Genomic DNA, 23,571 nt, shown 5'->3' on the forward strand with positions numbered 1-23,571 from the left:
ATACATTTTGTGATATATCGACATTACGATCGCGATAAGGTACTCTGTTCGCATGTGGCATGCATGCATCGACATGAGTTCCATCGATAGCTCCAATACAATGCTGTATGAAAAAAAACGCATAATTATATCTATCTCACATATTAATCCGAATACAGAAGGTCTACAATATGAAATTAGTAGATAACATACCCTAAAGAAGCGCCACCTTTCATCATTTTCAATTTCTGGCTGGACAATAACGTTCCGCGGTGTTATAAAATGGGCAGATAAATCGTGCATTCCGCGTGCAATTTGTTTGATAACTCGTGAAACCGTTTCCTTCGAATGCTGAAACCTTTCAGTGACCATTGAAAATCGCATACTATGTGAAATAACCAACATGAACATGCCGACTTGCTCTTCAACGGTAATACCTTTTCTAGTATTTGTGATGTCACAGCGCAACCGCAATGTGTCGCATAGATTTCTAAACACGTGTGGTTCCATTCTGAAGCTTTCGAAGCACCGGACGTCACTCCCTAATAGTTCAACAATATACTGCCGTCCTTGAAGTGCAGAATTTCTACACGGCAAGTTCTGTGGAACGGGATCTTCCATCTGATCATATTGCATCATCAAGGAGTAGGACATACGTTGCATACGTTCATTCTCGTTGTCTCCGGGGTTATTGTCATTGTCTGAAGGCGTCCGATAACGAGACATATTGTTCGCCAAATGATCGCCTTTTACTGTGGAAATGAATTCATGAATGAATCGTTAACAGTGAAACAACTCAATTATAATCATAACACAATAACATTCAACACACACATGAAAAAAAAAAACGCATCGGCATAACCAAACACACATAACAAACATCAGCAGTACGAGTTCAGTCAGAGAAATTTAAAAAACGTTGTGTTCGATGCGTGGAAAAAAAAAGGAAGATCTGATGACGCTTGCTTCAAGGTTGCTCCAGCTGCAATATCCATTCCATTCGTGACTCCTCCTTGAACCACATGAAAAGCCTTCAGGAGGCCGGATCAAGGAGTGCTTTGCCCGCTTTCACTATTCTTCTCAGGTTTCTCGGGGCTCGATACGGACTTGCTTTTCTTTGCTGACGGTGGGGTGTGCTGTTGGTTCTTCGTGAAACTCCCTCTGAATATGTCCATGCACTCCTGCATTTGTGAGTTCTTGCTTTGCGATCTTTTTGGCACTCGACGTCGAGACTCGATTAAAATGGGCTCTGCAACATGAACGGGGTCGTCACTCTCGTCGGATCCTTCTTCGAGATCGACATGGTATTTCTGCTTTCCCTTCCCCCTAGATAAGAATTCCGCATTCAGCCGCCGTTCTTCCTCTAAAGTTGGTGGTGGATCGGTCGAGGATATGCGAAGAACACCGGTGGCCACGAAAGAACTAAACAGTTGCTTTTGCATATCGTAGTACTTGCATCCCTTACTCCGAAAAGTCTTGTATGCCCTATTCTTCTGTAACAAGAACAACGACATGATCGAAGGAGATCAGTGACATATGCTGGAAACAACAATAGAAGCCGAACAAACAAAGAAACAAGCATGTACCTTTATAAACATATCCCAAACATCTGAGTCGGCGGTGATGGTGTTTGTGTCAGCATCCCATCCGACGCCTGTATGCTTTAATATTTCAGAAAATCGGGTGAAATTTGTCTTCATTCTTTGATACTTGTCCTTCACCTTCTGCAAGAACAGATGCTTTTCGGGAAAAAGGTTGATCATTTCCTGTGTGATCTCTTTCCAAGTGCTAGTCTTCCATGTTGTAGTGTGTGTTCTTCTCTTCATCTCAAGCAGTACGTTTAGGAAAGCGACATCCATTTCATCACTCCATTCGGTGATATTTTCACCTTTTTACGCCATGCTGCATGCAGTTGCTGTTGCAAAACCTCAACAAATAACATGCAAAACTAAATGAATAACAGCCAAAAAACTAGTGCTTGCATCAGAAAGACAATGCAGCAACAGAGCACTTATACTGAATGCCATCATGCGTATATCCAAGAGCCTATTTCAGTGTTTAAAGAGGTACAATCAGCTTTGAGGGTTACAAATAAATACGAACTTCGAAGGTGTTTCTCGCAACAAATTAATCACAATCTGCGCACGATTTTAGCAAGTAATATAACCCCATACCACAGCACAATGAAAGTCCTCAGACTGAAGCTTGCAAACTGAAATTGCACTGACTTGCAGATCGTTAAGTCAGACAATGTCTCAGCATAACATATGCTTTCAAACCAGCAAAAACACATGAACAATCGAGCCTTATAGCAAGTTATCAAACACACAGTAAGAGACTATCCAGAGCTTCAGACAAAGAGCTCGAAGAATTTATGAATGAGATGGTTGTAATTTCGAAAGTTCAGCACCGAAATCTAGTTTGACTCCTAGGCTGCTGTGTTGAGAGAGAAGAGAAAATACTGGTCTATGAGTTCATGCCGAACAAAAGCTTGGATGCATTTTTATACGGTAAATTTCTTGCAAAAAACACATAATTCAGAGCAGAAATCTTTTTGCTTGTTGATTATGGCTTATCTCAAATAAAACATAGATTCCAAATATACATACCGATTCGTACATGAGGAAAGCGACATATCTGAAGCTTGTTTTGCTTGAAATTTCCCATAAGAACAGACATGCATTAGTACAAGGGCAGACACCGACCACAATCACAGTCACGAGTTTCAGCTTTAAAAAATCGCAGAACAAGCAATCAGCGAAGAATAACGAACAAGCACTCAACGAAGAAGCAGTCAGCTTTCAGATTATTGCAGCTCAAAGAAGCAGTCAGCTTTCAGATAACAAAGGCTCAGCCCACGAACGAACAAGCAGAAGGCAATTTCAGATTATTGTAGCTCAAAGAAGCAGTCAGCTTTCAGATAACAAAGCCTCAACCCACGAACGAACAAGCAGAAGGCAATTTCAGATTATTGCAGCTCAAAGAAGCAGTCAGCTTTCAGATAACAAAGCCTCAACCCACGAACGAACAAGCAGAAGGCAATTTCAGATTATTGCAGCTCAGCCCACGAACAAGCAACTGACGAAGAAGAACGAAATCGTACAAGCACTCGGAGACAGATGCGAGCGAATATACCTGAACTGAGGAATGCTTCGGCTGGGAAAACCTGTTGGGAATTGGTGTATGCCCTAGAGGCAATCTATAATCAGTTCTGTAATATGATATCTATTTCATTATAAAATGAGGCATTTCTGTTATTGTGTAGATTGCGCTAAATATGATTTTACACAATAAAGTCCTTGGAATAGTATGTTCAATAGGCATCAAGTGTGACTTGATTGTGAGATCCTATAATTACCGAACATTATTCTTAAATGTCCATAGTCAAAGTATTATCGTTAATTAGGACAACGATAATACGGTTAAACTAGTGTGGGTGTTGATTGATGACCAAGTCTCGTAGGTCATGGATATGGAGATATCAAATCACACCACATGTATACATTAAGAGTAATGTGTATTGGACTGATCCGCCATGAGATTGCTACATGGGTTGTTACGTGACTGTCATTAGCATATCTCAAAGTGACTATAGTGTAATGGTCCTTTGACTTGAGGTCACCATGGATTCCTACATGTAATGTCGTATATTTTGATACTGTCAAACGCCACCGTAACAGGCTGGTTATAAAGATAGTTATTGGGTATGCCACAAAGCATGGAAAAGAATGTGAGTGACCAAGATAGGATTTGTCCCTCCTACGAAACGGGAGCGATATCTCACGGCCACTTGGTGGTTAAGTCTAAAAGTGTATGCATACCCAAATGAGTCGATATAATGATATCGAGCTCATTTGTTCTGATAGACTTACCCGGTAAACCAAGAAAGAGAGATATTGAGCCATACAAGGATGTCATCGACCATGCCTTGGGCTCAATAGAGATATAAAGGACAATGGATTATATTACACGGTAATATAGGTCACGAGGTTCGTCGAGAAATTGACTTTCCGATTACTTGAGTAACAGTGATGCATTGCTAGATGCCGCTCACTGTTTGTAATATTGAAATAGAGATTTCGATATTACTGTCAACGTAATTGGGAACCTACAGGGTCACACACGACGACTAAATCGACGGGATATTTTGAAATAATAAAATCGTCTAATAAAGATTAGATGATTTATGGTGCGACCGATTAATCGGATATTTAATGAGATTAAATTTGTCGATTAATTGTATTCGATCTGCTCGCCTTTTACGATCCTCTGCTCGTCACGGACGAACACTATCCGATTCGACGCCAATGATGGAGTGGAAGTCAGAAATCAATGAAATTGAAGGTATGGAAGTCAGTAATCGCTCAAATTGAAGGAACCCACTTACCAATCGGCTTCTATTGCGCTGGATTTCAGATGTATGCAGCCAATTTCAACGATGCTCTGCAAACCTAAGGACGCTGGGAAGGGGATCTGGAACAGGGCTTCTCTTCTTCGGTCTAACGGTAATTTCTCAGCCTTCAATTTTACAATTGACCCACTTACCGTTGACAGACGAAATGGGTCCCACATTCGGCTACATGTCAGGCAATTTTTGTCCTGTAGCCATATGGATGGAGTTGAGTTGAAATCTGACTCCAATCCAAACAAGCTCTTTAAGAGTGTAGAGAAGATTAGTGAAATTGGGGTAAATACAGAGCTGAAAGCTTAATACATGACATCACCTTATTAATTATGGGATAACACGTGGCGCAATCCCGTTAAAACAACCTTTTTTTCACTATTAAATATTATATATAGATAGATCGCTAATGTACCCTGATGTACGTGTATATATATCTATATACACTCAATTACGTGGTTTTGGCCTCTTAAATGAGCTTGCTTTCAAGCACACGAGCGATTGTCGCAGACTCCTTGCAAAACTTAGATGGATTGTTTTGCAAAATTTCATTCATTCACCCATCTGTACAAAATTTCACTCTATTTTATTTTACCCAAAAAAAAAAGAGAACTACGAAATTTCATAAAGAATCCAACTGGAATTTTCTAGTTTCAATTGAGGAGAACGTACGTATCCCATTCCACTACACTCCCTTCCTCATTTACCCGTCGGTTATAAGTTTGAAGAAACATATAACTAGAGCGATCAGCGCGGACTCCTTGCAAAACTTGAATCTCACGGACTACTTCCTTAAAATGAGTTTGACATTGCAATTAACGTTGAATTACGTAGCCTGAAGAAATGGGGTTTTTGATTCTCATGAATGAAATTTTTCGTACGCTATATTTCCTGTTGTCTATTACCTTTTCGAGGCCCAGTGGTCTCGTGTTACACGCAAAATTAAAGTAGCACTCATATATTATTCCACGTAGTAGAAAATTTCCCAACTAATTATCAAAAGGACAATTATTGTTTCTTATGTGGTTGATATCTTATTAATTCTAACTGTGCAACCCATAAGAATCACGTTCATCTACGGAGCCACCCTGCCGACATATCTCTGATGCAGAGACATATCCTGAATTATGTAGATTTACTGTTCAACTATTCATCATCATAAAATCAGGTACGATGATGTATCATATGTCTAATTCGCGCCCCTGGGAAAATGATTGTCGGAAGAAGCTGGACCGCATTTCTTAGTGCAATATATACCGCACGAATTTTTTTTCTTTTTTAAATTACAAGTAAGGTCCGTGGATCCAATGTAATAAAATGTAAATCTTAGTAACTAATAACGAGTATAATTATCGAATATGGTACCTCTTGATTACCAAGCAATAACGTTTGTCATTGCATTACACTTTCTTTTTCTTTTTTTCTTTTTTTATTTTTTTGAGTTCTTTTAGAGAAGTGGTACTATTATTAACGCAACAAAAAATTATTTACAAAGGGACTGACACGAAGAAGTTTCGGTGAATCGAAATTAAGCAAACATTTTGGGCTGAGCTGAACGTCACGTGATCGAATTGGGTAGGGCATGATGGGCTCTTTATGGGCTTTACTTGAGTCTACGATAGGCCCAAGTCCTTGTGTTCGATAGCCCGATTCTTCTCGGGGGTCGATGTCTAACGTGTTAACTTTCCAGTCCCTTTCCGGAAGTCTCTTTGGTCTTCCAAGCGATCAGATCAGTTCTAATCTCAACGGTCGTCTGGATAGTCTCTTGGGCCTTCTGAGCAGTCAGATCGGCGTTGGCTGCACTCCGGTAGTGATCCGACAGCCCCAAGTGACCTTAGGGTCTATCGAGGAAAAGTCGAGACAACTTTCCATATGTACACGCACAACATAGTGGTGCGTTTCCTGTTTTATTATTTAACATACTGCAGTGAAATGTTGCAGATGATTGACTATATGTGTATATGGACATATATATAACGACACGCAGAAGTCAACAAATTCAATGAGAATCCTTCTCTCAAGCTCAAACATGTCTATTTTCACTTTACTATCCTTACAAGGAAGTATGGGACATGAACTAAACAATCTCCATCCAATTCCAAGGAATATGTAAAAATAAAAATTAAAAATTAGGAATTAGAAGACAACTTTTTTCTATGTATCTTTACAGGTGAAAGCCTAAGATATAACAGAAGATGCGTTCTCATTAATCTATGCATCCACTAAAAAACTCATGGACTCTTTCGGGTTGGCGAGGTCGTGCCATTGGCCGATGGACCAGGCCCTTTGAAGACTTGACTTACCGAAGAGTAACCCATGAGCCTATGAAGCGGTGAGCTTCCCATATCTTGAGCGCCAACGTCACAGGCAGAGTACAACTTTGCCATATCAACCGAGTTGTCGTAGTCTTCGGCCTCGGAAGGTGGAGGCCCATGAGCCTCGAGCTCATAAGGGAGCACGCAATTCCCGTTCTCAAGAGAGAACTTTAAGACCATTGAGCAAGCTCCGCACCTAACCCGGTGGTACCTCTTCCTGAAGATGAGGGAATCTTCGGGCAGCTGAAGAATCTTTGAGCAATGGTAGCAAGTCACAAACGGGGCAGCCTTACCAATGGGCCGCAAGTGTCTCTTCAATAAATTTTCCTCCCTCTCCCGATAGTACTTCCTCAGCTTCTGAAACTCATAGCTCGGATCATTGGACCCCACCGAGAACTCAGATCCCATGTACGGCTGGGGGCTCGAAGGCCATGAGCTGTAAGGACTGTAGAGGTTCCTCCTCCCGGGACCATGGATACTCATGTTGCGAAAAGGAGGTGGAAGCAGAGGCTCAGATAGTTGGCGGGCTCGAGGCAGGTGCCCCAAATGAGAGTAACCAAGGTGGTGGGTAGTTCTTGCCGTCTCTGCCGAGAAGGGTACTCTCGCAGATCTGAAGTTTTGCGCCCAAGGATTACGCCGTGGAAAGTTCAAGCCTGGCAGGCCTTCGGCCTCGGGCAGCTCATGACTGTAGTATGCAGCCCGACTCTTTCGTCCATCGAGTTGATCAAGATTGCATGATTTCTTTAGCTGATCCTCAAGCTCATAAACAATTCGTAGCAATCTTATCTTCTCGTCTTCAGCAAGCTCCTCAGGCGAGCGAGATGAATGATAACTCGAACTATGTGGGAAGTAAATGTTGCCTGTTTGATATGAAGTACCTTCGTCCTCATATAGGAAACTCGGTTCCCTTTTATAGACAGGAACCCGAGGTGGTAGTTCATTACTTCTTCCATATGCCATCCCGTCTCTATCATGAAATCTGCTTCTTGACGACTCGAACATCTCATTTGACACATACTTGTTCTTGCGGAGCCTCTCTCTTAACAAACCAAAGTTCTCTTCGTCTTTCCTGGAATGTTGTTTCCCGCTACTTCTGTCCCAACCATGGAAATGATCTGCAGGTGCATCAAGAGAAGAGACACTTCCGTCATAAGCGTGATGCCAACCTCGAATTGTTGTTGGAGACCTGCATGAATCTCCAACAACTGTGCCGCTGAACTCAGAACAAGGATCCCCATATTCTGTGCTTGCAAATGTTTCTTGAGACACCATACGCTTATGAGGAACACTCATCTGTGATTCCTCTTGCTCTTCATTGAAACCATCATCGTTGGTTTCTTCTCCTGACTCTGCTCTTATAGCTGGTGAAGTCACTTCAATTTTCTGCTCATCTTGATTTGCCTTTTCAACACGCTCATGTGATGAATCAAGTTCATCCGATGATTCACGTCTATCCACATCGCAATCTCGGGACTCACCGTCGGTCCCACTGTCTTGGTCACCATTGCAATTGCTGGAGATGCCCTGCTCCATCTCATTGCCCAGATCTAAAGAATGCTCTGTTGAGGAAGGAATAACTATGTCTAAGTCGCCCAATTCTGTGTTCTCCTCTAAAGCTTTATCCAGTTCATCTTTTGGAGCATCAGTCGCTTTATGCAAGTCTGATCCTGCGTTACGGGCATCATTCTTATAATGTTTTGCTGCACAAACATAACAAAAGACAATTCTTAGTCTCTAAAGAAATCAAATAGATTCTCTTATCTATAGCACACAAGCTGTGATATAATCAAATTCTAAATTTGTATATGTTTGTTTGTCAAATCAAACTTAATTTAACTTTTCGCTCAATTCAACAACATAATCATTACTTTTCTATTTTTCTTCAAATTCTCCCTCATACTTTTTCTTATCTATTATTACAATAAATTTTTTAATACTAAATTCTTTTAACTATTCAGCATTTTTTTCTCAATTGAACAACACAATCATTACTTTTTTTCCCAACTATTTTTTCTTTCATCTCCTCAAATCAAATTAAATCAAACTTAACTTCGTTACCAAACGCAAATGACCATACAATTTATCAATAACCAATCTTCCTTAATATACTATCAAAATTCTAAGATGACACACCTCGGAGAATGGTGTCACATCCACCGCATTTATAAACAGGAACATTTGCAGACTCGGGAAGAACACTCCGACATTTGGGGCACTTAACTAACCGAACTTTGGGATTCATTTGACTGGTTGCCTTCGCTTGGATCCCCGACTCTGAAAATCTAAAATTTGGTTCGCCAAATATTTCCTGGATATAAATTTCAAAACTCCTGATTGTCAATAAGGAGCATCCCAATTGAAACACTCAGCAGCTCCCCCCCCCCCCCCCCCCCCCCAGTGAGCGACCAGCTAAATTCGGATATCGGAATCTTAATCAAGTCAGTCTCAATGTACTGAGCACAAAATTTGCAGATTTATCTCCATCTTTAAGCGCCCCCCCCCCCCCCCCCCCCCCCCCCCCCGGCACACAAAGAAAAAAAAAAAAAAAAAGGATGATTCTACATGAACAGGCAGTAAAAGTGAAGGCCGTGGATTGATTATCAAATAATATCCGAGAGTTGGGAACATCATTTAACGCAGATGCTGGACCGAGACAGCATACGGCATCGATATCCCTGCAGAATAAAATCAGAAAAGACCGAAGCTGAAGAATAACACGGAACTCACGACGGATAGCTTATTAGGTCCAGTCTATAGCCGGGAGATAACAGAACATAGCAATTACACGAGAAGCACAACTCTCCAGTAAGAATCCCATTTTCCCTTAATTCTACGAACATACGAGGAAAAAAGAAATCCCAATTCGTATAAAGCAAAAAAGTGGAAGATTGTCCATAACATCATGGACCTGTAGAGAGATACTAGGAATATGCGACTACTCATCATTTCTCTATTATATGAGAAACAGGATCTACTGGGGAAAGCATTAATTAATATACTCGTATTCCCTCAAACAGCATGAGCCACCGCTATAATAACATAATCATTCATCCACTTGGTTCCCTCACAGCTCAAAGTGAATACAGGATCCGAATCATCCGAGGAAGACAGCAGGGCAGACACTGAATTAAAGCTCAGGCAACTCCAGATCAACACTTGCACAGCTACAGCCCCATCAAGAACTGAACTCCTAAACCCAAAAGGCGAAGAAAGAGAGGGAAAGAAGAGATAAACCGGCACCCTTTCGGCTAACCTTCAAAGTCCTACTTGCAAGAACCGATATTGAGCTCGATGAGGAGGAACCCAAGTAGAATCTCAGTCCATTAACTGACTTTCAAGAGCTGGAACTGCCAAAAGACTGGGAATTTCACCAGATTTAGAAGCAAAACAGAAAGGGGTGGGAGGCAGGTGGAAGACGATGAACACAGCGCAATCAAGATAAGCGAGCATTAATTATGGCAGTCCTCCCATTTATGCGAAATTCCTAACAGTCGCCAATAATAACAGTAATAATAATAATAAATAAAATAAAATGGAGAAAATGGGTGCCAGACTGCCTGTGTGAACGAACCTTTGCTGGAAAGGAAGCACAGGCAGAGGAATTTCTCCCTCTGAAAATTCTTTTCTTCCATGCCCCCAAGATCACGATCTTATTACGACGTCGTCTTGGTGCCTTCTTCTCCTCCGCTGCTCCTCCTCCCTCCTCTCATGTCCTCCTCCTCCTCTCCCTCCCCCTCTCTCTCTCTCTGTACCTCCACTCGTCTCTCTCTCTCATCTGCCAATGGCGAAGACAGGAAAATAATGGTAAAAACGACAACTTTATTAGCCCAACTGACTGGTTCCACTCTTTAGGCCAAAAAAAAAAAAAAAAAGGCAGACTCGTTCCACTCATGGAGGGCGGGAAGGGGACCGGACGTGTTTTCCCATAAAAACATAAAACTGAAAACTGTTTTCCAAGTTTTCCAGGTCTCTGGCAGAGAAATTCACTCGTGCCACACCTAAACTTGAATTGAATTAGTCCGTCTCACTAATAGGAAGTGAGGATTTTCATTCATATCTATCAATTTCAGATTAAGGTGACTACATATAAACCAGCCTCAGTTTTATATGTTCAAGTCGAACATATATCCCGGACATAGAACCGAACTCACTATTCGGGTTCGGGTATGAACGTGGTCTAGATAGATGAAAGTTGTGGCTACGAAAGAGGATGCTGATTAGAGCACGGCATGTGACGCGTCATCGCATGAGTCAGCGTTGACCTTTTCCCAAATCTTTCACGGGGAGACCGTTGCTGTAATTATTGGACCTCCATTTGTGTTGTCCGACAAGTCAACCGTAGTTCCATTTCTAGTTATTTTAAGATAACATGTATAGTAGAGAGGGTAGAAACACTAATGACTACTTTGTAAGAAGAAGAATTCGAAAGGAAAAAAGTTTGAGATATGGCTTGCAGATTAATAAGTACTATAAAATTTGGTTCACACAGATCAACCCAAAATTTTAAATTATGAATAAAAAAATGTCTTGTGTATTCCTTTTTTTTTTTTTTTTGACCGTGGAGATGCATATGGGAATCAATATAGAAGAGGAATTATAGTTTTGTCTTCAGAGTAAGGTAAAAATTGCATATTTTATGCGTGATCATGTGGTTCGGTATTAAGGATAAATCTTTTTAACAAATGTACATGTCAATCACACGGTCCATTTCCACGAAGCTCCTTATCCTCGTAAGACATTCCATGACGGAATAGGAAAAGTATTGACGAGACTATACAGCTTTCAATTCGAACTCGTGAAGGGGAAATGCCTAGTTTTGCTTAAAGTCACCCTCATCCCATCTGCTGCCATGACCCTAAAGTCATTGCCTCCTTAGTGGGATTAGCTTTCATTTTAGAACATTCGATTATTGATTATTTAATTAATTAGAATAAGCTCTCCAGTGGACTTTGAAATTGGAGGCCTCAGTTGGAAATCTCTTTACGCGGAAGTCCAATTCCACATTAGTATGAAAGTCTGTGATTGACTTGGACGAAGAAACGCCAGCTGTGTCCACCCAGCCACAAGGGGCGCCATCTAGTCAGGTAGAACTGAGAACGTCATCGGACATGTCACAAAGCTCGACCGGATTACATCAGCCGGGGCTAGACTCAACCGAATCGTAAATCTTGTTATAAGAATTCCTTTTTTTTTGGGGGGGGGGGGGGGGGGGGGGGTTGGGGGGATTGTGTTGTCGGATGGGCCGGATGGGCAATGAGCAGGGGCGGGGCCCTGAAGAAGGCTCGAACCGGGGCGTCATGGTCCATGATCAGGTGGGAATTTTACCGGCATTGGTGATGTTTACCGTTTTGGTGAGATCGCGAGACCTTACAGTAGACTATAGGCTAATCCCTCTTTGGGTGTCGGTTCGGCTCGGCTCGGGCCACGAGGGGGCAATGTTTACTTCGATAAGCATGTATGATGTTTCATACTGTAGATTTATTCAGAAAATAAACAATACAAGCATCAGAGTTCATACGCATTTTCTTCTTCCTCTCCAACCATACAAGTGCTTTTCATCAAGCCAGAGTTATTTAAATTACTGCCATACATATCAGTAGAAATCGAATCCAAGTAATTCCGCCATGAGCCTAGCTAGCCGTTATTAGTTTCATACCAACTCCGCTTCACGAACGACGTCTGCTTCACCGTTCTTGACATTCCCGTTACCATTAACGTTCCCATTTGCTGCGCCTGTGGTATGGCCATGACCATCGTAGTTCTCGGAGATCTCCTCAAGTGACTTGCCCTTTGTTTCCGGGACCAGGAAAGTGAAGACGAACCCGAGCATGTTCACCACGGCAAGCGCTATGATCGCCTTTTTCTTGCCATTGTCTTTCTGCGTGTAGGTCTGGATCCAGAACGCCCCGATGATCGCCCCAGCCTTCCCGGCCGCAGCCGAGATCCCGTGGCAGGTGGACCGGAAACGGGCTGGGAAGAGCTCGGCAGGCACAATGAAGGTGGTGCTGTTGGGGCCGAAGTTGGCGAAGAAAAGGGTCAGCCCAAAGAAGAGCGCGAACTGGAAGGGATGGCCATTGCAGTTATCCTTATCAGTGTCTGGCGGGCACTTATCTCCCGAATCTCCCTGGAAATGATGGTACCGGAACCCCAGGATCGCCATGAATATCGACATCATGAGGAACCCCATTAGCTGGATTATGAACCGTCCGATCTTGTCGATCAGGAAAACTGTGAACCAGTACCCCGGCACGGTCGCAGCCAGTGATATTATGAGCATTGCCCTGGAAATCCGGTAAACCTCTTCGATGGCATTCATCCACGTGACCTTTTTTACGAATCCAGCGGCGGGGTATATGTCCTTCTGTGCAAGGTTGAGGCTGTAGAAGGCAACGTCGAGAAGGAACCATGTGGAGGTTGTGCCAAGGAGGTGGAGCCCGTGCCTCTGCATGAACTCGGCCGAGAATAGCCCGTATGAAGACTGGGGACTAGCATCCTTCGGTGTCTCCTGAGGGCCCGAATTTTCCACTATGATTTCTTTGTCTAGGACTTTGGCCATGTCTGAGGCGGCCTTCGTGTGGTCGCCCTTCACAAGGGCAGTGTAACGGGCAGTTTCGGGCATCTTCATCCGCCAGTAGTAGGTCAGAGCGGCTGGCACGGCCCCGAGCATGAGCACGATCCTCCAAACATAGTCCGCTTGGGGCTGGGTTGAGAAGACCGCGTCCTCCTTGAATATTGGGGCAGGGTAGGCGTTGAGGAAGATCTTCGAGACGATCATCGATACGGCACCGGCAAACACTATTCCAACACCCTGCATAGCAAATACTGCAGCTATGAATGCTCCCCTGGTCCGTTGGTTTGCATACTCGGACATTATAACGGCCGAGAGTGGATAATCTCCCCCAATGCCAAAGCCAAGCCAGAACCGGAAGAAGCATAAACTCCCGATCACGCTCTGGGCTGTTGACCCGAATGAGAGTCCGGAAGCCAGGGCGCACCCTACCATGGTGACTAGGGTTATCCCATAGACCTTTTTCCGGCCGAGCTTGTCACCTAGCCAACCAAAGAAGAGTTGCCCTGCTAGAGTCCCACACAGAGCGACACCCGTGATTGCATTGTTGACATTTGTAGGTAGAGTCCCAGGGTGGTGTTTTGGGTCAGCGGGATCATAGTAGTACAGGCGGCCTAACAGCTTCGTGACGGCGGTGATGCAGAAGAGATCGTATGCATCGGTGAAGAAGCCCATCCCCGCAATCACTATCGCCTTGAAATGATAAAGTTGAGTCTTGGCATTGTCAAGCTCCGAGAAGACGGCTGAGGCCCGACTTGCTGAGGCCATTGATTAAGTTTGAGGGTGGAACATACGTCTTCCATCTGTATTTAATGCTATCTCCGTAGTTTACTGCAAGATTTTGGACAATTTTGGATAGGACAAGCTGCGCGTTGTCTTGTTGTAATTGTAAAAGGACATACAAGAAATTCTCCATCGTTTCCAACGACAAGCCTTAAGGTAAACAGATAGCTTTTTGTATGCATCAGTTGACTTGCTTTGGCTTCATTCGATTGTGTTCATGTCGGAAGCCCCGCCCGTGAAGCCCTACAGCAATGTCCCTATTTGTTTCCTTTGTTTAGGTTAATCCGCACAAGATCATAAACATTGCATATCCATAATGAAGAATCAGATATCCCGATATCCCTGATATCTCCATTGGTGTCTTTCTTGCATTTGACATGTCCTAAGTATTCCGGGAATATGCTCGGAGAAATATAAGAGCACACCAGGTTGCAACTTGTGTCTCGAGCTTGTACATTAATCCCCATGCCTGTCTTGTTCTTCTTTATTTAAACATCACTAAAGGGTAAGGACTTCCCTAGGTCCTGCCCAGGAAACAAAGACATTCTAAGTAGTGAAAAGTTTCTTTGGAGATGGAGAAGCTTTGTCCTGCAGCAAGAGGAGTTTGGTTAGTTTCCACCCTTCTGGTGGCATCCTTTCTGGTTAGCGGTACTCTCGCATATCTCTCTCGAGCTCTTTTTCATTTCCATGCACAAAACCTGGGCTTTTTTCCTTTTTCTCGATACTTCCACTAAACTTGCCGGGTGTCTTATACTATTCTTCGATATGTCAACATGCTATTGCAGGTGGAGAAGGTAAATGTAAAGATCCCAGATGCAATGCGAATCTAAGCCCCTTTCAGCAGTGGATAAGTGTCGCAGAGTGCCTCAGAAACGTAATGACCTTCACTCCATCCTCAGTACAAAGGGGGCAAAAAAAATTAACTTCAGGGTTGTGTTTTCAATTAAAGACGTTAAGTCCATCTTTGGGGTCCTCGCTGGGGCTAAATCACTTGCTCGAGTTGCAGTTTTTGCATCTTTAAGAAGGAAGAGAACGAATGATACATTCACGTTGGCCATGCTAAATAACGCTGTTCATGATTCCTCTGCAACTATAATGTATGCAAAGTAACCGAAACAACTGAATTTTTTGGGAACAGACACCACCGAGCTGTCCCGACAAGTACAAGCTGACAATAGAAGGATGGATGAACGTAACGAGCGAGGATGGAGAGGCTTTTTGCAAGGAAGGAGGCTGTAAGGACCAGACACTGGCTGTTTTAGACTGCATCAACGATGTAAAGAGAGACGCCTGGTTTGGCAGTGGAGCGGTGGTGCAGGATCTCGTCTTCACCATCAATCACGGGTGTACTTACGGTACAGTACTTTCGTATGACCAGACTAATTATAGGATAAAGCGCAACACTTAACGTGATATGTGTGACCTCTTTGTTTGCTGATCATTTGCAGGGTTCAATGGAACCACCCTGATCAAGAAGAAACATAAGTGACAGGCAAAAGCGGAATTCACTTTGCAGCATCAGTAGCAATGGCGATCGGTCTATTCCAGTGGATACTTTAATAAGTCAAACAGTAGTATTCCGTGGGTTTTCGGGTTATACTCTTGTTTATTTGTCACTATAAAGGTTCACATGCACTTGAAATAACAGAGGGAACGATGAGCAAACCTTTGCTGTGTATGTCTATCCTAATAAATAGTAAAGAGGGCTGCAGTATATGAAAAGTTGATGAGTGCGGAATTTCACATTTTTCACAGGGATACTTTCATAATGCTTACGATCTAAGTATTGACAGAAACATACATCAAAATATATTATTGAAGTAGATGAGATCACGATAAAGCTAAAACATCAGAAGCCATAAGGGGAGAAAATACACTTTGACAACACAATTTACTTGGAATATATAGAGCTTAGAGATTAAACTCGTAGAAATGGTAAACATAAATGATCTCTAGAGACCTATCAGATTAACGTCATTAGCACATGATAGACCTCATTGTCATGGCTGGCGTTTGATGGATATGAAACCAGGCAGAACCACCTGCAGAACAATCATTCTTGACAAGGTGATGCGGTTTAGTCCAAATTTCCATTGTTTTTGGTAGCTTAACACCTTAGGGAGTCTGAACATTTGACTCGGCCTCAGAGGATGGACGGTCCTTGGCCTCACTTCCACGAATCTCCTCGATCATCCTAACGACCTCTTCCATGTTTGGCCGAGTGTCTGGAACCTTGGAAACACAGGCGAGTCCGATCTGAAGCATTTGAACCATCTCTTCCTCGGCATTCTGGAACCTCAGGAGCTCGACATCAAACACCTCAGCGGTCCACTCCTCTCGAACCACCGACCTCACCCATCTTGGGAGGTCGACTGCATCATCATAGCCTGTGTACTGCAATGGAGCTTTTCCTGTGAGAATTTCTAGGAGCAGGACCCCAAAGCTATAGACATCAGACTTCTGGGTGACCTTTCGTGACTCGATCGCCTCAGGAGAGTGGTAACCAATGGTTCGGGAGATGGCAGCAGTGAAGTTCATAAGTGGTGTTAGCCCGAAATCAGAAACAGAACCTTCATTGTCTTGGGTGAGGAAAATGTTGGTAGACTTGATGTTTCCGTGGAGGCATTTGGCTCCACTTTCAGAGTGGACGTGTGCAATCCCCTTTGCTGCTCCAAGCGCGACCTTCAGTCTCGTATCCCAGTCCAATGGAGCCCTTCCAGCACTTTTAGCCCCTGCAATGTCCATAAGAATTGATATATTGTATTATATCAAAAAGACATCACTGCCAGTTGATCTAGAAACTTGATCTGGCAGACAAACATGTCAAAATTGGTTGCTTAACAAATGGACTGCACAAGATAATGGAATATACCATGTAAGCGTGCGAACAAGCTTCCCTCAGCCATGTACTCGTATACCAAGAGCTTCTCGTCCTTCGAGTAGTAATAAGCTCGGATAGGGACCACATTAGGATGCCTTCCCACCCTTCCCACGAGCTCCATCTGCTGCTCAAACTCCTTCTTCCCCGCCACGACTTCCCTCAGTCTCTTAACCACCAGAGTTGTCCCATCGTCCAAAATAGCCTTATAAGCCGTCCCGTAGCTTCCCTTCCCAAGAACTTCCGCGGAAGCCCTCAGTAAGTCCTCGAGGTCGAAGTTGTAAGAGCAGCCATCAAAGAAGAAGAGCTTGTTCTTCTCGGGCTCTTGAACTCCGCTCCCAAAGTCCTTTGAAGTAACATTCCCACCATTTGTAGCTTTGGACTTCAAGATAACGCTTTTGCCGTCTTTCTTCTTTATGCAGCATATGCAGATCACGAGACCAAGGAGGACGATCACCACGGAGCCTGCAATAGATAGGGCGATAATAGTTCCAGCTTGGATTTTTTTCTTCGGCCTCACAGTTTCACTATGAGGAACTGTTACAGGCTGCTGCTGGGATTCATTAGAGCACTCTTTGAGGGGTTCCCCGCACAAGAGAGAGTTCCCAAGGAATGAAGAATCAGGAAATTTTCGGAGAGAAGAAGGAATTGAGCCTGTGAAATTGTTGTGGCTAACATTCAGAAGCTTGAGACTAGGAAGTTCAAGATCCGGGATTCCTCCTGTGAAGGAGTTAGAGGAAATATCCAAGACTTTGAGCTGCGGAGAGAAAGAGGTCGGGACAGTACCCGAGAAGTTATTATGCTGGAGGAAAAGGTAACGGAGGGAAGGGATCGAAGGCACATCCGAAGGAAGAGTGCCATTCAAGTAATTCGACCGGAGACTCAAGACCCTCAAACCATCAAGTTTTCCAAAAGTATTTTCCGGGATTGGCCCGTAAAGTCCTACTCCAGGAAGCCTAACGGAAATAACTCTGTTCGAACTCACATCGCAAGTAACTCCAACCCAAGAGCTGCAAATGGGTGAACTGGAGTTCCAGTTGAGTTTTCGGGCATGAGGTACAGAGGAGATGAACTCAAGAAGCGCTTCTCTATCGGAATTCAGATCAGCTGCAAGGAGGGGAGAGATTGGAAATGCGAAGAAAAGGAACAAAACCGTCGAGACCACTGCTGGAAGCTTCATTTAGCTCAGCACTGCAACAGGATTAGTCTACAAACGTCCAAATCTAACAATTGATCCTGCTCCGTCGATACAAAAATCGAACACCATGAAGAGAAGAAAAGAGATGATCAGTAAGAGACCGATGATCAGACGATAAGAAACCAGAAATCTACCTCATATATATCATTTCCTGACACCAAGCCATATACAGAAAGCAATAAAGAGACTCCCAACACTTTCACTCAATCATTCATGTTTATTTTCCGAAACTTTGTAAAGATATGTCCAGTGAAGTACTCTGAACTCGCAAGAAATCGGACTCGAAATTTAAATTGCGTCGAGAAAAGATAGTTAAAATGGAGCCTTTTCGGGACAAAATTTAAAGGAATTAAAGGGCTCACAACCAAAAAGCTATCCATAACAAATAAAGAAGAAAAGCAAGCGATTAGAAAGAATCCAAAGAGAGGAAAAGCTCAAATTTTTGTAAAGGAAAAGCAAAGTGCTCTCCTTTTCCTGCTAAAGGAGACGCATTTGAAGTCAATAATTTAAAATAAAATGGATTTTGAAGAATCTGATCAATGGAGAGAAAAGTAAACACGGCAGCTGAATCAACATTTCATGAGAATTCAACAAGGGACTTACCCGGAAACAATTAAAAAAAAAAAAAAAAACTCGAACCGGAAAGAATAAAAGAAGGAACATATCGGGAAAGATACGTACCGATCGGTATTAACAGATTCAGCAGATGAAGAGGGAAGAAACTTCAGTTGCTTCTCTCGGATCTTTCTCTGCAGGAGCCTCGAGAAATCTATGTTCTGCCGGAATGATGAGACTAACAAGTTGCGAAAGGAATGTCACCTTCCACCATTAATGTAACTGAAAATTAGATGCTGATGGGGAACATGTGTGTGTGTCTGTTCCAGATTTAAGTTTAAAACATGATCCTTCAATTTCATTTCATTCATGCTTCTGTGGGGATCAAATCAAACAGCTGCTTAAAGAACCTCTATTGCTGTTTGTCTGAGAATCAGTTGCCTCAGACTGGCAGAGGAAGAAACTGTTGATGAGAATGGAAAGTAGAGGTGAGAGTGAGACTACTAATGAAAGTTGGGAGACACTGGACAGTGTTGCAGTATGTCAATAATCCAGATGTGAATATTTGATGTCCATTTTAAATTTTCTCTTCTTTTTTTTTTTTTTAATTCTAAAAACAGTTGGGGATTGGTTTAACCAAACAGTGTCATGATGAATGAATAGTAAAAGGCGATTCGTGTGATCCGAGCAGAGGACATGCTTAACGCATAGGTCGTCGGTGTTTCAAGGCTGTTGAGCTAACCCAGATCATGCTCGTCCCGCCATCACGATCCCATCTCTGAAGATTACATAAGGAAACTCAAGAAAGGTTGGAAAACAGTTTGCCATAAGCATATGGGAAACCGAAAGCTCGCTGCCTCCGGGAGACCGTTCCCGAAACCGAACCGTAAGCTTCTGATAAGTACATCGTTAGAGAGCCCAATAATTAACTAACACTGCAGCAAACCTTTTCTTGCAAAAGGGAATGGGTGAGGATTCAAACATGGAAAGGTGATGGAGCATTATAGCTTATTTTGACTTGAAATCTTGACGACGGGCAACAACAGAATGATGGCCCTCTGCATACACAGACGAATAAAAGATAGCAATGAAACCATTTTCACATGGTGGGGTCCTTCCCCTTCGTCACTTTTGAAACCCTAATAACCCCTTCTTCCAGCTTCTTCTCCATATGGTTCTCGCATTCATTGGAAATCGTAACTCGAACCATCCGCAAAGCCAACCATGCCTTGTCGTGGTCAATAACACTTTGATTACATGACACAGTTGTAAGTTTTCCAACTGGGTTAATATGGTCTTGCTGGAACAACTTGTGTTCCAATTCAATTGCATTACTGAGAGCCAGGCCACGACATTTATTAGGACGGGGAGTTGAATGCATCAGTGAAGGAAACATAGTGGCCATCTGTATAATTGTTAAAAGCATGACAGTACTTATTTTGAGTCATACAGACTACATCGTCTTCTATATCGATCTTCAGCTGACACTATGAGGAGGCAACATCAACCGACAAAGTCGAGCTATGCTGTAGGTAAGACTTGCAGTTGGGTCGATGGAGAAAGAAACCAGTCTCAGTTAATGATTCTAAGCTTCTACCTTCAATAGTTTTCGCCCAACTGAAGTATGAGGGAACTCCTCTTTCTTTTCCTGTGATTACCGAAAAGGAGGTATCATCGCAAAAGCAAAAGGTACTCGGTAGCTCGTACACATCCCTCTCGGCCTCCTAGTGAAAATCCAGTGTTCATCCACCAACTATTAGCTTTCCTTCAAATGTCATACATAGAGGTAGCAGGTCCATCTTTAGCCAACCAACGGAATCGGTGCTATTGTATAGATAAAGAGAGTTTCGCGACTGTGGCTTGAGAGATGAAAATGACAATAAAAAGCACAACATAAAATTCACGAGTCTCGACCAGGAAGGTCCAGTTTGAGATCCAATAACACATGGAACTCTCAAGTTATGACAACACAGCAATTCAAAAGTCCATAATCTTCGGAAGTTACAATATCTAATATGGAGATTGCTTAAGTAGTCGCATTCAGGAAAGCTCTTCCAGGTTGGCGATTGGCCAAGGGTCCATGACATCCAAGAAGCTGCAGAATCCAGGTACAAGAGAAAGTTCTTTTCAGTTAACTATAAAAAGGAATTACTTCAAGCATGACGGCTTAGTCAGAAGCAAAACTGCAACCACAAGCTGAAGATGGGATGAATATTGAAGGATTGGAATTTAATCAAACATATTAATCTTTAAAGGCAGGAAAAGCATAACCCAAAGAGGTTGCGAATTCATCAACTGCAGTACAGCAATAACCGAGGATGTTTAAATTAGACATAGCTTATATTTAAGAGGGTTAAACTTGAAATATCACCTTAGCATTCACACCATCTGGCATAATTCTGTTCTCCGATTTCCACCTCAAGTAGTCAGAGCGGCTAAACTTGGTGAATCCCCTGAAGATCACAATCCAGAAATTATGAGATATATATGCCAATAATACAAACAAATGACTCGTCAGCATTGTGATAATGGAGATAAACAACTTTATAAGTGGATTTCCTCTCAACTATTTAAGTGATAGTTCCCCTCCTCCCTTTTATGGGATAATAAGAAGAAAAAAGAAACCCGGACTAAACATTCAATTTCAAAGTTGTTAGAATGAGACTTTTTTCCAGAATCCGGCATAAATATAAATCACGTACCACTTCCTGCTGACAATGATCTTTTGGCGACCAGGGAACTTGAACTTGGCACGACGAAGGGCCTCCTGAGCATGATGGCTGTTACTGTCCTTGCAGCGGACAGAGAGGAGGACCTGACCGATGCTAACTCTAGCACAAGTGCCCTGAGGCTTCCCGAAGGCACCTCTCATACCAGTCTGGAGCCTATCAGCCCCAGCGCACGAAAGCATCTTGTTGATACGAAGGACATGGAATGGGTGGACCCTCACCCTCAGGTGGAAGGCATCCTTTCCTGCATACTTAGCCATGTACTTGTTGCAGGCGATACGTGCAGCTTCAAGGGCCTCACTTGAGACATTTTCCTTCTCCCAGCTGACCAAGTGGACACAGAAAGGGAACTCATCCACACCCTTCTTCTTCATCCCAACATCATAGATCCTGATCTTGGGGTCAGGGACACCACGGCAGTACCGTGATTTCGGGTATGGCTTATTCTTGATTTGGCGGTAACACCTAGCAGGTCCTACAATCAAAACAACATTCCCTCAAGTTTCCACATAGTCGACATATATCAAAAGAATGCAAATAACTTCCAAATCCAATCAATGACTGGCATCTTGCTATAGAGGCGTGAATCACCAGGCATTTACAAATTTCAACATTGGAAATAAGAACAAAAGCCGGTCCAGAATCATCAAAAAGAAAAAAGAAAAAAAAATCCTTTCATATAGAATAAAATTTGCCATCATTTATTCACAAAAGAATCACCAGCTTGTCAAATTTGACCAAGCATGTAGCATTCTCGATTCATAAGCTTGGAGAGAGCTACCGCCCCGCTAAGTTAAAACTTAAAAATGTTCTCCCGGCAATCGATTAACGAGGAAAAACAACACATATGAGCCCCTTCCCAGAATTCCATTTTACAGGTGAAAATATAAAGCGGCTGCCCGTGTTCTAATTCCCCCACAGATCAATCACATCCCAAAAGTTCCATCAGTTTCGCACACAAATCTCACAGCAGCTTAATCCATATCTATTTATGCAACCTAACAACGAGCTTAACCGGGTCTCAAGCATGAATTGAATTCAATCACAAACCAAAGCTAGCTCATTTCCAGCAGGCAACAGAACCAACAGGCCATACAAGATCCACTCTGGGGAATCTAAAACCAGCTGAATAGAGAGAGAGGGAAAGAAAAGGGACTCACTTCTCCCCATGGCGAGTTCCGATTGATTTGCCCCGCGAGAAGCTGTGACGAAGAAGGTCGGCAACCAACAGAAACCCTAGATCGACTTCTTTATATACAGCAGGGGGCGGAGGCAGCTGCTCCTTCCCGGCTTTGGAAAGAAGAAATGGACTTCGGCGGCATTGGACTTGCCTTCTATTCTTCTGAGCTCATTGCATACGTAATCGCCCAACCCGCCGACCTTATCTCTATTGGGCCTGAACTGTGTATGAGCCCATTGGGACGTCGAGAGGAATGTATTGGGCCTCAGGCCCATTAACAGCACCAGTGGTAGTGGATGAAGCATTGATTTAGATTAGAGCTGGGACCAATCCTTCCTCGAAATTCTTAAACGAAGGCCATGTTTGGTTCGATGGATCGCACGTCGAATGGAATAAAATGGAATGGGATTATTGTATGATGACATGACCGATTTCCAATTTCGTCGGCCAAACCAATAACATTTCTTCCCACGAGACGAGACGATTCCAATGGAGACTTGAGCTGGAGGGTGTTTTAGTTCCAGGTATCGTTAGATTACCGATGTCGGCTCGAAAAATGGATAGGTGGAGTTGTACATGGAGCACAACTAGAAATCATGGTACTAGCCGAATTATAGATTCCCAGGTATGTATATAACACATTATCACGTCTGACGTACATATACGACAATAACAATGACACGCGAATGTACATGTTTCTCTGGTGTAAACGTTCTATTAAACGTTTATCCTTAAAAACATGTTCTTATGGCGACCAATAGAGTGTGCGTATATTTCAAAACGAGAATGTCGATGTTTTCTAATGTAAACGTTCTATTGGGTTTTATCCTTAATATGTGCTTATGATGATATATGAACGGTGTGTATGTACATTCAAAATTACCAATCGACGGTCGTACGCACAGCTCACTAACCATTCCTTTTGGTCCCATGGAAGCCCTTTACGCTCATAGATAATTTCGATCTAGTCAATTTTTTTTTCTT

General features: G+C 42.9%; 6 protein-coding genes across 12 annotated transcripts; 1 reads left to right on the forward strand and 5 right to left on the reverse strand.

The window, feature by feature from the left end:
- Positions 1–869: 869 nt before the first annotated feature.
- LOC116189149 lies at positions 870–3,052 on the reverse strand. Its single transcript, XM_031518693.1, has 2 exons — positions 1,566–3,052; positions 870–1,472 (listed from the first exon to the last, which is right to left on the reverse strand). The coding sequence occupies exons 1-2, from the start codon at positions 1,836–1,838 to the stop codon at positions 1,026–1,028; spliced, it is 720 nt and encodes a 239-aa protein (XP_031374553.1). The 5' UTR covers positions 1,839–3,052; the 3' UTR covers positions 870–1,025.
- A 3,319-nt stretch (positions 3,053–6,371) lies between these two features.
- LOC116188562 (protein ENHANCED DISEASE RESISTANCE 4-like) lies at positions 6,372–10,552 on the reverse strand. Of its 6 annotated transcripts, XM_031518003.1 has the most exons (4): positions 10,268–10,522; positions 9,950–10,054; positions 8,830–9,004; positions 6,372–8,396 (listed from the first exon to the last, which is right to left on the reverse strand). In XM_031518003.1, the coding sequence occupies exons 3-4, from the start codon at positions 8,936–8,938 to the stop codon at positions 6,613–6,615; spliced, it is 1,893 nt and encodes a 630-aa protein (XP_031373863.1). In that variant the 5' UTR covers positions 8,939–9,004; positions 9,950–10,054; positions 10,268–10,522; the 3' UTR covers positions 6,372–6,612. The 6 variants fall into 6 exon arrangements, 5 of the variants coding, with proteins under 5 accessions (XP_031373863.1, XP_031373864.1, XP_031373862.1 ...); XM_031518004.1 differs by lacking the exon at positions 9,950–10,054 and having other exon boundaries at positions 10,268–10,424; XM_031518002.1 differs by lacking the exon at positions 10,268–10,522 and having other exon boundaries at positions 9,950–10,254.
- A 1,667-nt stretch (positions 10,553–12,219) lies between these two features.
- Positions 12,220–14,454, reverse strand: LOC116189552 (probable inorganic phosphate transporter 1-3). Its single transcript, XM_031519264.1, has one exon. The coding sequence runs from the start codon at positions 14,030–14,032 to the stop codon at positions 12,347–12,349; it is 1,686 nt and encodes a 561-aa protein (XP_031375124.1). The 5' UTR covers positions 14,033–14,454; the 3' UTR covers positions 12,220–12,346.
- Positions 14,455–14,535: 81 nt separating this feature from the next.
- Positions 14,536–15,725, forward strand: LOC116189555. Its single transcript, XM_031519266.1, has 4 exons — positions 14,536–14,695; positions 14,833–14,921; positions 15,186–15,402; positions 15,496–15,725. Exons 1-4 carry the CDS (start codon positions 14,620–14,622, stop codon positions 15,534–15,536), a joined length of 423 nt encoding a protein of 140 aa, XP_031375126.1. The 5' UTR covers positions 14,536–14,619; the 3' UTR covers positions 15,537–15,725.
- A 53-nt stretch (positions 15,726–15,778) lies between these two features.
- LOC116189551 (probable inactive receptor kinase At5g58300) lies at positions 15,779–19,480 on the reverse strand. 2 transcript variants are annotated; one of them, XM_031519262.1, is made up of 3 exons: positions 18,805–19,480; positions 16,920–18,161; positions 15,779–16,779 (listed from the first exon to the last, which is right to left on the reverse strand). In XM_031519262.1, the coding sequence occupies exons 2-3, from the start codon at positions 18,103–18,105 to the stop codon at positions 16,163–16,165; spliced, it is 1,803 nt and encodes a 600-aa protein (XP_031375122.1). In that variant the 5' UTR covers positions 18,106–18,161; positions 18,805–19,480; the 3' UTR covers positions 15,779–16,162. The 2 variants fall into 2 exon arrangements, with proteins under 2 accessions (XP_031375122.1, XP_031375123.1); XM_031519263.1 differs by lacking the exon at positions 18,805–19,480 and adding an exon at positions 18,258–18,663.
- Positions 19,481–20,538: 1,058 nt separating this feature from the next.
- LOC116189554 (60S ribosomal protein L10) lies at positions 20,539–22,742 on the reverse strand. The gene is made up of 4 exons (XM_031519265.1): positions 22,568–22,742; positions 21,381–21,882; positions 21,050–21,131; positions 20,539–20,773 (listed from the first exon to the last, which is right to left on the reverse strand). The coding sequence occupies exons 1-4, from the start codon at positions 22,575–22,577 to the stop codon at positions 20,705–20,707; spliced, it is 663 nt and encodes a 220-aa protein (XP_031375125.1). The 5' UTR covers positions 22,578–22,742; the 3' UTR covers positions 20,539–20,704.
- Positions 22,743–23,571: the final 829 nt, after the last annotated feature.

The sequence above is a fragment of the Punica granatum genome, chromosome 8 (genome assembly GCF_007655135.1).
Source record: "Punica granatum isolate Tunisia-2019 chromosome 8, ASM765513v2, whole genome shotgun sequence".
Classification (NCBI taxonomy): domain Eukaryota; kingdom Viridiplantae; phylum Streptophyta; class Magnoliopsida; order Myrtales; family Lythraceae; genus Punica; species Punica granatum.